Below are 15,196 nucleotides of genomic sequence, written 5' to 3'. Positions count from 1 at the left end.
TTATAGGCTACTTGCTTTTTCTGGGACATCACTGAGCTTCATAAGCTGCTTCTTCCTCCTCTTCTCCACTAGTGCTGCTTTCTTTGGAAGAACCTCCTTGGTTCTGGCTAGGTGGGAGCTATTCTTTTTTGGCAAAGGTGGTGCTGATGCAGTTCTGGAGTTGTGTCCAATCTTCTTTCCCTTGGGAGGTTTAGCCTCAGCTTTGATTCTCTGTCTCTCTTTACCAGGTGGAGATATTTTTGCTGTTGATGCTTTTACTTTGGTGGATGGGGTCTTTTTTGCTTTCTTAGAGGAAACTCTTGCAGTGGCTGCAGTGAGGGTAGAAGATTTTTTTGGAGGCATGGTTGTTGAAGGTTTGTTTAGCAGCTCAAGGACAGTCTCTGAGGAAAGTAATTAACAGGGTTCAGCATTCCTGCTTTGAGGCAAAAGGCTAATTCAGAGATATGACTGATAGAAACACTATATTGAAGCTATAGTTAAGAAAAACAGCTGAAATTATGAAAGAAGAAATGCAGAGTATACACCACTCTTCTTCCATCAAAAGACCCTTGTTTTTCTTGGAAATAAAGTTATTGATTTTAGAAATTATGAATGTCTATTTAAGGAAAATTTCTTCCAGACAGAATGAGATAAATCCTTGCACACTTCTCTAGCAGACTTAACAATATGAATTGTTCATGATACAGTAATATCTGGAAATCCCAGACAAGATAATATCAACTTGCTAAATGCCGGGTTCCACTCAAGATGTAACTCCTGACAGGACTTTAAGACAGAACACAGCTTGGAAAAAGGAAGATTGACTCCACCCAGATGTACAGAGAAGGGGTTATTTGATTCAAGGAACTTGTCTTAGAGCCAGGATACAGGCCCTCAGAATTTCCCAGACTTCATCCATTGTCTGAATCAGAGTCATCGGTTCCCTTTTGATGCCCATTTACACTATAACTTAGCAAAACTTAGGAAAAAAACAAAATCAGGGACTGGGGTTAAGCAAAGTCATCAAGTAGACAGCAGAAGCACACATTAAATGTGATAACCAAGCTTCAGGGTTGCTTCTGCTCAGTGCTTAGTTGTTAAGACTGCTGAAGGTTTCAATCACACGCCTGTAAGTTTATGTATATGTTTTGCTTCGCATTAAAATCAAACCCTGACAACTTACTTGCACGTGGAACAAATGGTATCCACTTGCTCTTTGTTTTCACTGGAACAGTATTTACACTTCCCTGGTGGAGCTCTCCTTGGAAAACAGATGCAGACATCTGAGAAATTGTTAGGGAAGTTTATTTGTTCCATAGGCATAAACCAATTCCCTGTTGTCATTTGCCTCTGGTGGAAGAGGCATGAAAGCACTTTAGGCACCTGGAGTGCAGCATAGGTGGAATTCAAGAGGCTGACAGAGGGCTGGCAAACCATAAAATCCCTGTCCCAACAGCAGCTGGTGAATGTGACCTTCACTGGGATTTTCTTTGGATACAACAGTGCTGCAGCAAGAGGGGTGATAAAGGAAAGGAGCAGGCATAGAGGGAGGGAGCCACAACTGCAAAGAAATGTGTCTGTGTTCCTCTCCTGCTGTTCCCTGACAACTTCCCATTGTACAAAGGCACCGAAACAAAAACCAACCAACCACATTTCCCCTGAGGTAAAGATGTTGCACGTTAAGTGACAGGAGGAGATGTACAAAGAGGCACAACACACCTGTGTTCTTTTACCCACAAGGGAACTGCTGTAGGACAAGTAAGAACAGGTCCTTCCAATTTGGCGTGCTTGACAGCACCAAGCAAAGCAAAGCATGACCTAGGGCATCATATTTTCTTGTGATTGGCATTCTCCTTCAGACAGTGGCAAGAGCCAAGTCCTTCCTCTACACCATTTCAATTTTTTAAAAAAGTTTACTAAAGCAGGGCTGCAGACATTGCTTGTGGGGATTTCGGGTGGGTTGTGGGGGTTCTTTTCCCTCCATCTCTCTCCTCTCTGATTTTAAAATTACAGTCTAACTCGCTTTCTCTCTGCTCAGGACAGAAGGAATTTGGTGCCACCCTGCTGTCTCCCAGAGTACTGCTGGAGAGGCAAGCCGAAGTGGGGACAAACGGCACTGCTGCCACCAGCTTTCCTGGCAGATTCCTCGGGAAGTTTGAGTTGCCATGAGGCACATGACAGTGACCCTGGCAATGTTTTGGAAGCAGGAGTTTGCGTGGCTTGCTGTCCGTGCCAGAGCACTTCCTGCCGTGCGGGCAGGAGGCAGGGAACGCTGGATTCACTGCCTGGGACTGTGCCCAGCAGAGAAGCCAGCTATCCCCAGGAAAAACCCAACAAACAGCGGTAAAATGCAAAGGAGAAAGGTTCGTGGGCAGACCAGAGCCACCGCAGGAGCTGGAGGTGTCAGGACTGTGCTGCAGAGCCTGCTCAGGCTCCGAGGAGCTGGGCACAGCCTGGGCACACCCGCAGAGTGCAAACAGACCGGGGCAGAGCTGACACAGCCCCATCCGGGCTATGGCAAACACGGGGAACTGGAAAATGCAGGAAAACATTCCTAAGAGCCAAGGGAGTAAGCGCCTGCTCCTGCTCTGGAAGTGATGGACACAAAGCTTCAAAAGCCCAGGGTCTCCATGGCACATTAAGGAGTGGCATAGAGACAACAAAGGTTTATTTGTTTTGATAAATAGACTGCTCAAGCTCTTGGTGTTTATACAAGCTCACAAATATATTTATTTATTTTTAGTTGAAAATATTACATTTTGGTCAGCCACAGTTAGTACACTTCCCGGCAGATGACAAGCTGCTAAAGGCAGAAATCTCCTCGAGCAGTAAAAGATTCAAGTTCTGTTCCCATCATCTTGGTACAGAGCTTGAATTAACTACCTAGCTTTGGATCTAACTTCTTAAGAAAACTTGTTTTCTTCATTTTGCCAGTGTCCAAGGTCTCCACAACAGCACAAACACATTTGTCTTTACAGAGTGATTACACATCTACTTTACAGAGTGATTTGAAACTCATTTAATGTTTTTTAGCAAAATCCAAAAACTAGGGAGGCAAAACAATTACATAAGTGTGCTTATTTCTGTAAAAACAGACTTTAGCAGGGATAACTGCTTAATGGAGAAAAACATTTTGCTTGGAAAAACTCAGGTTCAGGCTCCAGTTATTATTTGAGCACTGCATAAACCACCAGGTTTCTCTAATCTTTGAGAAGAAAACTGTGCAGTGCCATTTATTTTTTCATTTATTTTAAAGTGCATCATAGATATTTGATGTAATGACCCTAAAAGATATGGACTGTCATTTTTAGAACATTGCTTTGCTGTAATTCAGATATGCAACCAAGGAAACTTTCTTATAATCCTTAACTCTCCCAGATACTCAGGGAATTTGAATTCTATTTCCTATTTCTCTATGCACAGATATGATGAGTGAAGAACAAATTCGTTCAAACTGGTTAAAGTTGCACCAGAGGTACAGTGTGTAAACAAAACCAAAGGACTGGATGCAGATGTCAGTGATATTGTGTATCAGTAGTACTTGGCATTCTTTTACTGTGATAGCTGGAGAGTGTGTGGTGATAACAGAAGAATTTGGATGGAAATCCATCTTTAATTACAAACCTTGCCGATTCATGAGTTTGTAGAGAGATCCATGTGGTGCATAGGCACTGGGATAAGAAGCAGACCTAAAATACAGTTCACCTAAATGGAAGTGAAAAAAGAAAAATGGTCTTTGATTCAAGTGCCCAAGCTGGATCCCAGCTCTCCATTTCCCTCATTCCTGGCTTTTCAGTAATTCACATGGTCAGAAAAGGAAACCCTTTCAGTTACCCCCTCAGCCACACCTTGTGTCCAAGAAATGTCTTCGTTCTCAGCCTGCCCTGTGCAGGTGGTCTCCCAGAAACACCAAATGACCTCCTGGCTGCAGCAGCATTCCACACAGAACCATCTGCTCTCATTCAGGCAGAGAGCCTGAGCAGCACCTTCATTACCTCACCTCCGTGGCTCTCGAAAAGGTTGCTTTCTTCTGTATAAATACATTTTTTTTAAAATTTATTTGTACCAAAGAAGCAGCCAGAAACTACAAATAGAGGGGAAGACCACACAAGAAATATATTTTCCGTTTCATAGACATACCAAAAAGGAAAAAATTCAGCAAGAGCTACATTGGCTAAACTGTGGGAGACAGAAGCTTCCCATTTCTGTCTCCTAGCTGTGGAAGACAAATGCTCCTTGTGCCTTTCCTTCATCACCCACTAGAACAATATCCAGGGAAAAGGGAAATCAGAGTATCTTGCAAGAGGCAAAGTTGTTGTTGTCTTTCAAACTATGTAACACCATGTTGGTTTCTAAAAAGCCACCAGGAGAAGGGACATTTAACATTCACTCACTCCACATGTTGTTAGAGCGGTTAAAAATTGTACACATTTCACAGCAAAGCCTGCATCTCCTTGCAGCTCTGACAGAATATGCTAGGCAGAAAATCTAGGATCTTTTCTTGGCAAACAAATCTCTCTTCTGCTGAACAGTGAAGCACTAAAGCACACCTGTGCTCCAAAAACTTGCAGCTGCTTTTTGTATTACATAGCTATGTCAGGAGGCTGTAGAAAAGTGAACAGTGTTCATTGGCACTTCCCCCTTGGTGAGAGACCTCGTCCTTGTGACGTTAGTAGTGTCCCACGTGCTGAGGCCTTTACATTAAATTTTGAAATGAGTGGCTTTCCTGATCCCCAAATAAAGTCCTGCTCTATGATCCACAATGTGAGGTGCTGTTGTTGTGAGTAAGACTGAGGAATTTATGCCAGGGAAGCAGGAGAAATTCAGAGAAGCTCTAAGAACTCAAGTGAGGATGAGGTGGTACAATGAAAAAGTGAACTGCATTGATATGGTCTTTTGATTAGTGAAAGAGCACAAAAAACAAAAGGAATGTTTCACATGAGGTTCTGTCTCCTGAGCTCCCCATCAACCTGATCTGCAACAGCCTCACAGGGCAGGAGACCTCCCTGAGCCACAGACCAACCCCACCTGCCATGCTGAGCCAGCCGCAAACCTCTCTGCACTGCCTGCTCTCCAGGCACACCTCAGGAGCCACAAATTTTTCCACATTTTCCCTACAGCAGAGAACAGACTGTACAGCTTCCACTGAAGGTGTGGCCAGCACGATACCCACCTGCTTCATCTTTAGCAAATGAGATGAATTTGCTGTAGGAACTGATCATTCCAGGGAAAGCACAACCTGTTGTGCTGCCAATGCAGATATCCTGCTTCTTCCACTTGTCTTCTCATCTCCCTGTAAAGCCATAAGTCAACTAGATAAAAAATAAAACCCTGTGTCTTATGTCTCCATCATAAAAATTAATTCCTGTCAAAATCACGCATTACTGAAACAAAAAAAAAAAAAAAGCAGTCAGTGAAGATTGTGATTATTGGCTGGATTTTGAAGAAACAGACCTGAACAAAAGCAAACTTATCCTAAGGATTCTGCAATGAAGGAAGTTTAGATTACAACAAAAATGTCATTGTAATAGTCAAACACAGAATTTAGTCTATATGCAAGTTTCTCGTTTACTCCAGCCCAAAAGGTTTTAGGATGCTCCAATATACTTATTTGCCCAGACAAGGCAAATGTGGTTACAGAATGGGAGCTGCAGAGGAAACAATCAGTATCACCCACTCATGAAATCACCAAAAATATAAAGGCCATTCAAGTAGGGTGATTCACACCCCCTGTAGACAAAGCTTCCAGTAACTGACTCGCCCACACCGCAGCCATATGCAAATATTGGCAGAATGTCATCTGTCAAACACACAGAAATACAAAGTGAGAAAATTTACTTTCAAAGAGCATCAAAAAGCAGTTGCTCAAAGACACTGACAGGTACAAAAATTAGTAGAAGGACCAATACAGTTTAACAAAGTGCTCAGCAAAATTTCAATGGTAATTCAGCAGTCTACTCTGGGAAGGGACAGAACAGACCCAGGGTCTTTAAGGATCTCTCTGTGTGGCTGCTCATCAAGTCTTAGTCGTGATGAGCTTCCATAAAACCAAGATTCTCTGCATCAAGAAGCAATGCAGGAAGGCATCAGCCTGCAGCAAGTGTTATCTTACTTATTTGTGACTGTATCAATCATTTTAGCAGGGATCATCTTTACCAATGCCAGTATTTTTAGAGAAGTGAAAAAGATCAAAATTGCAAGTGAGCTCAACATCTTCATGGGTTCACTGACACAACACAGAATGTGCTCTCACCATTTCATGTCATGAGACTTGTAAAATAAAGACTCTGCCTCTGGCCATGTTAAAATTGAATTCTCCCTTTCTCATATTGAATTATCAGATTCTACAGAATTTTATTCTTGTCCTCACCTTTTTTCCCTGCATTAATGTCAATAATGCATACACTGCACTTGTCTGTTCATCCAGATGTTCCAGGAACATCTGTATGACCTTGAGACCAGGTGTCTTCACCCAACAGCTTAAGGAACACTATTATAATACTCAGATCTTCTTCCATGCTTTGCCAAGAGCTTTACAAAGACCACCAATTTCTGTTTTTTAAAGGCAGCAAGTGAGTTTTTTCCATCACACCCACAGTCAGACCCAGAGCACAGCTTTTGGGCATTCTGCTGCAGCACTTTGCTGGCTGGGACACACTGCATCTGCACAGGGCTTGTTTCAGGGTCTCAGAATCAGCCAGGTTCTCTGTCCTTAGCCACAGTCATGGCTCAGAGCTTCTGAAGAAAACACAGTATCACTTTCTACTTAAATCAAATCCATTGCCTTCCTGGTTTCACTGGGAACACTGTCCACAAAAGACACAGGCTTTGAATTTAAACACCTTGTCTGGTGCAGTGTGTGGCAGGGAATTCCCTGGATAAGTAGAGCATCATTTCATACCAACACAGCAGGGCTGGGGAGAAGGGATTTCTGCTCTTAAGAAGCAAACAAACTCCATTTAATATACAACACTGGATTATTTACCTTCATTGGAAAAACAGTGTTATAATCCACTAAATATACACATATAATAATCTTCTTCTCCTTACCTGTGGCGGAATTGTGGCAAAGCTTTGTGTCAGAGCATTCAAACCCCTCCTTTGCTCTCCAGCTGTAGTTCCCTCCTTTAAAAATGAGGTCAATTTCCTCAAACTTGTTCTGCCCGACATCCCCACAGAATATCCTCCCTCTTCCCTTTTATGTAACAGGCTCCCCTCTGTCCACTGCATAGCCCCACATATTCCTGACCTTGTAGGCATAAACCTCCAGGCAAGCTTTGGGATCAGACATGAAGGGATTATCAGGAGGGATGTGGGAAGGCTTTTCATCAGGGCTTCTTCCATCCACATCAATCCTCAACACTTTCCCCTACAAAGTGCTCCTAAAGAGAAGGCAGAAAAAGAAACCACAGCATGAGAACCATCTGAAAACACAAAAATTCATTTCTTCTCCTTGTCTCCATTTCCAAATGAAAAGTTACCTGTCTAAAAGAAAAAAAAAAAACATGGCTGGTATGTTCTGCAACCCACTTAAGCCAGAAAACTCTCTTTTCTCTGAACAACTTGGCTTTCAACATGTCAAATCTTCATTTTTGAAATACTGCTTTGGACAGACTTGCAGATGCATGAGCATTTTTAGAAAGCACTTTTACTCTTTTCTTCCACATTTTCTCCTTTCCAAACCTCGTGTCTGGGTGAACAAGCTAAAGCTTTCACATGCCCTCCTACTTACTCGTTCTGAGCATTCCCAAATTTTCCAAAGGGGTCTCCAGCTTTCCCTTCATCCGCTGTGAATATATACAAAGGGCCATGTACACAAAAGAGCAGCTGCCCATCATTGTGACTTGCAGCTGGCTCCTCAAGCTTCAGGAGATTCCTTTAAAAGAATTTAAAAAAAAAAAAAAATTAACTAGCTTTTTTCTTTGCAGGGACAGGGCAGGTGCACACATGACAGATAAAATAAGTGTATAGTACTGTAGTGAAACATCCTCTTCTACAGTACAAACCTCTTAGGGGAGATGTTAATGCCATAATAGATTTAAGGCTGTTACTGCTCTTTAGAAGACAAGAGTACAAGATGGAGAGAGAAGACAACCTTATTCCTGAGTCTTTTCAATCCATTTTGTTTTTCTGTGTGATCTTGAGCCAACCTGACTCTGGTGATTTCATAGCAGGCCAGTCACACACCTGAACCAGGGTGACTGGGAATGTGCAGGTTCTGTCAGAGGAAAGAATCATGGGATCATAGACTGGCTTGGGTTGGAAAGGACCATACTGTTCCAACCCTCCTGCCGTGGGCAGGGACACCTTCCACTAGACCAGGTTGCTCAGAGCCTTGAACACTTCCAGGGATGGGGCATCCACAGCTTCTCTGGGCAACCTGTGCCAGTTCCTCACCACCCTCTTCATGATATCTAATCTAAACCTTTCCGTCTTGTACTGTCACTACACTCCCTTGTAAATGGTCTCTGTCCATCTTTCTTGTAGGCTCCCTTCAGGTTCTGAAAGGCTGCAGTTAGGTCAACCCAAAGCCTCCTCTTTCTGCCTGTCCTCACAGGAGAGGTACTCCACCCCTCTGATCATCTTGCTGGCCTCCTCTGGACTCCAACAGATGTATCCTGTGCTGGGGACCCCAGAGCTGGATGCAGCACTGCATGTGGGACCTCCTGAAAGTGGAGCCGAGGGGCAGAATCCCTTCTCTTGACCTGCTGGCCACAATTCTTTGGATACAGCCCAGGACGTTTGGCTTTCTCAGCTGCAAGCTCACATTGCTGACTCATGTCCAGCCTCTCACCCACCAGCACCCCTAAGTCTCTCTTGGCAGGGCTGCTCTCAGTCCACAGCCTGTGTTGATATTGGGGGTTGGACAAGGACAGAGAAAAATGATTTCCCATCGCAGCATACAGTAGCATTCAACATCAACTTTACCTTTCAGAGCTTGGATCAGCTTTGTTGGCATCAGATGCCAAAACCTTCAATTCAGTGATCCTGATCTTTTCCACTCGGTTCTTAGCCATGTATGAGTAATAGATATAAAACTTCCCGTTGTCCTTGTGCTTGGGGTGGAAAGCCATCCCCAGGAAGCCCCTCTCATCCCCCAGCCACAGGGTAGCCAGCACTGTGCTCCGAATATCCAGGAATGGCTCCTCCAGTCAGCTGCCATTGGGTAGGTAGACCCAGACCAGGCCAGCTGCTTGGCTACAAAGGTGTGGTGGGTCCTGTCAGTGGTGTGGGCCATCAGCACCAGGTTCCTCAGGCCACTGGCAACCTCAGCCAGGCACAGCTGGACACAGCCCCCAGGCTCCTCCAGCACCAAGCCCAGGCTGCAGCTCAGGGCTGAGTTCTGCAGCACCTGGGGAAAGCAGCAATCCTTGTCCTGGAGCTGCAGCAGGTGGCAGAAGTGGCTCCTGTTTGCCTTGCAGCACTCCTGGATGTGCTTGTCACTGGTCAGCAGGTGGGTGGTAGAGTAGCAGTTAAGGTGAAACTTGGAGCAGTAGTCAAAGCCCTGAGAGGCTTCTTAGAGGGGTCCGTGGGTTTTCTGCATCATAGAGATGTGCAGCATATGGAGAACATTCCTAGGAAGTAAAAGAAACTAAAGATTTCCTAAAGATGAGGCTGTGGACACTCATCCAGGAGAAGCCAAGACACCTTAAGGGGAGCAAACTGGTTAACAAAATGAAAAATTAGCAATGCAGACAACATGAAGAGTCACCTAGGAAATGGAGCAGTAGAAAGTCACTCAGAATATGGCCAAAATTGTCTTAGAGATCAGTAGAAGTTTCCTTTATCAAAGCATGGTCAGCTAGACATAAATTCTTCCCAACAGAAGTACAAGTGTAGAGGCTGTGGATTCTCCACTCGGTAAGGTGAGACTGAGCAGTCCTGGGGAGAGATGATCAGAGCAGGAAAACAATCTGACAGAGCTCTGGAAATATCACAAGTGACATTGAGAAGCTGGATGGGGTTTACTTTCCCCCAGAAGAAAAATGAGGGAGTATCAGAGGAAGGCATTAGGAGCCAGGTTAAAAAAAGCCGGTGAAATGCTGCCAGAAGAAACTGTAGGTGCCAAAGATGTACATTGATTATATATACAGGCAAAATTAATCTGATACATGCACAGTATTACTGAAGCAGACTGTAGGTGAGATTCAAAGAAGAAAATACCATCTCATGCAATTCCTGTAGATATCATTGACTCAATCTGTGATCATCAGGAAAAAAAATGATCAGGCAACATTTTCAAGTCTTACAGATCTAAAATTATGTTCCTTCAAATACCTTTAAGTGTTTAGCTATGTAAAATGTAGGGTAAATTTTGAAAATTAAGCATTGTGTTTGTACCTAAATTTAAACTCCTCGTCTTGCGAACATTCTGGGCCAGAACTTCTGTAAAATGTTTCCATTAAAACCCCACCTCTATTTTAATCAGCACAAAGTTGCAGAAGTTAAAGCAGAAGAGGCTACATTCTACAAAAATATTATTTTACTGGTTTTCATGCCAGCAGCCCAAAACAATCTATCCAGATCTTTCACTTGGCACAGATGGAAGAGGGTAACTACATGCACAGTCCAGGAAAGAACTACTACATTAGTAACTTTTCTGCCTCATTAAACAATTTGCTTCATTAAACAAAATTAATTTTAAAATCTGGGCAGTTATACAAGTGTTGAAAATTTTTTTGGTGCAAGTAGCAGCCTTTCCAGGATATTTAATATGAAGACTACAGACCCTGATTCCAAACTTCACCAGCAAGTTGTTCTCTTTGCTCACAGCAACACCCACGGGCTTTTGGCCACACTAAGAAGAGGTATGACTTGTAAGGAGTAAAATCCTTGCAACTTTTGGATGGTGTAGGAGGTTTCTCACTTCTCATTGCTGCCATTTGGTTATCAGAAAGCAGCACAGAATGACCTGGTTTCTGTTGCTTCCACAGCATATCTGTAAGGAACCTCTCCCTCTTCCCAAATCAAAAGCCTCCAGCCTTGTGTCATAGGTTTTGTAAAGAGCATATTATTCTCTTCCATCTGGGTGGAGCAGAATTGCTTATCTTTGCTCAAATGGGTCAGTGTCACTTATCAGATGGTGGAGTGCTACTTATCTCTCTTCATTGTTTCACTACTTCCATGGAAATATCTTCTGCTAATGGATCATTAAGAGCTCATCAATGACATAACACATTACACTGCACTATTGTAAGCTGCTCCACACAGGGAGGAGGAGCCAAACCATCTTAACCTACATAAAAAGCAGCCACAGTCCCACTAGGTATTCCAGTTTTTTCCACTGGATCCCTGGAGGAAGACCAGACCCATCTCACCATTACTGGACCCTTTTTCTTCAACGAGACCATCTCTACTCTAACAGAACCACATCTGCCACTCCAGGAGGGCTTACTTTGGACTGCTTCCAACACCCGGACCAACAGGGTGTCAGGTTGTATTTCTGACTCTCTCAGGGTTTTCTAAGATTTCTTGTTTGTTTGTTTACTTATTCTTCTGTACTACAACATCTGTGTTTTTATATCCCTAGTAAAGAACTGCTATCCCTATTCCCAAAATCTTTGCCTGACAGCCTTTTAATTGCAAATTTATGATAATTTGGAAAAGGGGGGGAGGGGTTTACATTTTAAGAGAGACTCCAACCCTCCCTGGCAGATACCTGTCTATCTAAACCAAGACACCTTGCAAAAGGGAGCCAAGTCCCCCAGGCCTGTCCTTGCAGTCTGACCCCAGTCCCAGCTGGCAGAACCAAACCATTCTTCCCATGTTTAAGGTCTTCCCAGAATGAGGAAAGGCACCACTAGGCCCTGAGTGCCATCCCCAAAAGTCAAAGCTTCAGATGAGTGTCCTTCTCTTTTTGTTCTCTCAGTCCTCTTCTGAAGTGATTACTTCATTAATACCTTTGAAAATATTTTTAATTTCCCTCAAATAAGTGTGAACAGAGTCCAGCTCCTGGATCAGCAACCTGAGACGGTAAAAAGAGAGAACCAACTTCCTCTGAAACAAGGCATATTCTCAGTCCCTCTCAGCTTCCTCAGCTCTCTTCTGCAGCAGAAAGGTCTCCTACAGTTCACCCTCCTAAAAGTGGAGCAGCATCTCTGGGCAGCTGCCACGCTTTTCCAGCCATGGGACTTCCCACACAGCATTTCTCTGGCAAAACAACACCTGCAGCACATGGACCCAGCAAGGCACACGAGAGGCCGTTCCTCAGGGTCTACAAAAACTCCCAGGATTAGGTGGCCTTGCAGTCACTGTTGGTTGTCTGCACTCAAGCATGCAGGAAAATTAATCTCATCACTTTACAAAACCAACAAACCAGAAATTGCTAAGATCACATTGGTACTTCTGTTTTGTTACTTTCTCTTAAGAGTGTGCATTCAGCAATCAAATCAGGCCTCAGATTAAAACTGATTTTAAAAGTCTGGTGCTCTCCCTGTACTTGCTCCCTGCACTATGGCTTTCAATCAGCTTGAACAAGGCTTAATTGGCCTGTTTGATTTTTTTTTTAAGCCCCTCCTGTAGCAGTTTTCTGAATAGGGAAGCATCCTGTCAGCCACCAGCCAAACATGCACTAGCACACGTAGCAAGGTTTGCATCTGGGGAAATTTTCTAGGCATGCAACTTGCACTATACCTCTTTAAGAGTATCACAGCTTTCAGAGCTTCATACTCAGTTTTAAAGTTAAATCGTAGAATAATTCAGCTGAGGATCAGACTCTAAACCTCTAAGTGCTTAGAACAAGTATAGGTAGCTAAAATAGACCCAGATCCTGCCAGATGCAGACTGACCTCTACCAGCAGGGACGAATTGCTTTACATGCCTCTTCTAACCTGTTTGGGGTTTTTTTGAGTTTTTGAGAGAAATATATCTGGTTTAGAGTGCCAGCAGGAAATCCATGATCCAGAACACATCCCTATTTAATCCTCTGACCATTAAGGAACACAGAGCTGCACTGCCAGGGTAAGGTGAATTCCATGGTCTCCTCCTTGGGCTCTGCAGGGCCACTGAAACTTCTGCAGTTGCCAATTCCAGCTTCCTCTGGGTAATGCTCAGCAACCCCCTCATTACCACACCAGGAAGGTTGTCTGGCTTTTACTGGGTTTTGGCACTGAAGGAACACCTGACTGAGTGAGCTGCTCTGCTACCACACACATGGCTACTGCTCTGATATCCCCCAAAAAAGTGAAATAATGCTGTCTTTGCTAAATCACAGCAGCTACTATTCAGGTTTATCAATAAGCACCTACACCACTTCCTTAAAATTTGTTTTGTTCCAAATTGTGAGGATGCTGTGGAGGTGGCAGAAAGGAATTCCATTCCTTCCATGTGAATTCAGCAGCAATTTGATCCAGCAAAGTGACTTCACTAAAGCCAAACCATTGGGTAGATCTTTGTTCTTTTCACTAATTCAGCAGACAATATCTGGCAGAGGACTCAATCTCATTTCCATGGTTGTTACCAACGTGACCAGGGAGAGTGACACATATCACAGTCAAAACTCCTCCTCGAAGATTCAACAGCAATTTTACTCTAAAAAACAGAAAAAGAGTAATAGCTTACAACTTTGAAAATCTGTTAAAAAAATAAGGGTGGTTAGGATTTTCTTTTCCCCACAAAATACACTTAGGACAAATGCAAAATTACATTATGCCCTGCAGAATGAGGAATCAAAGACACAATAATAATTTTATAGTGTTTTTCCTACCTGAACCATGTAGAAAAACCCTTACGACACCAACACCAGTTTTTCTGCTAGAATCTATAACCCATCTTTTGCTGGTTTACCAACTGTAAAATGACAGAGAACTCTGCTGCTACTTTTTTCAGCCCTGGTGCTGAAGAGGTGTATCCCCCACCCCAAGAATGTGCCAGAATCTTGACAGCATCCAAAAAGAGTGGAAACATTTTGGTACACAGATAACATTTTAGAGCTCAGGAAATACCAGCTTCAAGGGTTGTGTATGGTTTTAGAAAGACTAAGTGTGTCTTTTGGCTGCTTTGTGTTTCAGCATGCAGTGAGTGCAGCTTGGCGTGACTAATAGTTGCTAAAAAGGCAGGTGGGTCCTGCCTTCTGATTCCAGGGATGCAGGAGAGCTCAGGCAGAAAAAGTGCCTTTGGCCTTTCCTCCCTGCACACTTTCCACGAGCCAGGTGGGCAGTGGGGAGATAGCACTGATGAAAACACTGTGACTGCAGCCTTGGGACCTTGCAGCAGCTGTGTGAAACCACTGCCTGTGAAATTTTGTTTTACTTTGACAAGCACAGCATTTGGAGCATCCTCAGCAGGAACACAACCAAAGAACATCCTCCCTGCGGTCCAGAGATGCAAACACTCTGCCTGTAATTCCCCTATCATTTGATTCTGTAGAATTTGTAATCCAGCACCTTGCAGCTGCAAGCAGAGGGTAAATACTGATCTGTAATTCTTTCCTTCATTACGGGAAAATCATCATCCTCACCAGGCAATGTTTTCATAAACCCTTATTGCTAGCAAATATCACTATACATTCCCAGATTCCAGTGATGCACCTTACAAAAAGCACTTTGCAAAATGCCTGCTGAGGATTAGGTGTCATTTCCCTGCCAGCCCACCCTTCCCCTGCTCCCACACCTCCCTTCACACAGCACAGCTGTCAGAACCACAAGTGACCCCCAAACCAGCCCAAAGTGCAGGATACAGATATCATTCTTCTTCCCTACCTGACACAGGGTATCTGTGATGTATGTTCCACACAGTTTATGCCCCTGGGGATCCATGTAATCCATGATGTCCCAGTACTTTGCTGCAATGCTGTTGTCTCTCTCCTGGTCACAGCAGCCAAAGTTTTCATGGGCAGAGCAGAACTCCAAGGGCAAAGGGGGTGGAAAGGCGGCCCATAATCCAGACACTGAGGATGTCCCAGCAGAGCGCCTGTCAGGCACAACAGGGAGGCAAACACACACATGTGGGCAAGGAAAAGAAGCTCCAGAGCTGCTGCTGCTCTTTCCAGCCTGTGGCCAAGCATTCACTTCCTTCAGTATAGGTTTCTTGAGGTCAAGTGTATAGAAATCCTGGACTTCTTCGTGGCATGGTTCATTCATCTTCTCTGTTTTATTAACTGCCAGACCCAGAGCTCAGCATTTCCTGAGGTTTGCTTACATTCCCGCTTCCTTTCTCTCTGAAGTTTACTACTTGGCAGCAGAGACACCCTTCCAGGCTGCCTCTTTGGTATTTCACA

At 43.8% G+C, this 15,196-nt stretch overlaps 1 protein-coding gene across 1 annotated transcript; it reads right to left on the bottom strand.

Moving 5' to 3' along the window:
- On the bottom strand, positions 1-15,059 carry HHIPL2 (HHIP like 2). The gene is given in 15 exon segments (XM_066177566.1): positions 1-380; positions 1,163-1,212; positions 1,214-1,235; positions 3,604-3,684; positions 5,153-5,260; positions 5,263-5,291; positions 5,653-5,779; positions 7,030-7,361; positions 7,712-7,855; positions 8,908-9,169; positions 9,172-9,482; positions 9,484-9,554; positions 14,679-14,842; positions 14,845-14,909; positions 14,911-15,059. Coding segments are annotated over 15 exon segments (2,295 nt in total).
- Positions 15,060-15,196: the final 137 nt, after the last annotated feature.

This window comes from Chamaea fasciata, unplaced genomic scaffold (assembly GCF_029207755.1).
Source record: "Chamaea fasciata isolate MVZ Bird 193981 ecotype frontalis unplaced genomic scaffold, bChaFas1.0.hap1 SCAF_3, whole genome shotgun sequence".
Classification (NCBI taxonomy): domain Eukaryota; kingdom Metazoa; phylum Chordata; class Aves; order Passeriformes; family Sylviidae; genus Chamaea; species Chamaea fasciata.
Note: the sequence above shows the minus strand (reverse complement) of the source record. Positions and strands in the feature narration are given on the sequence as shown.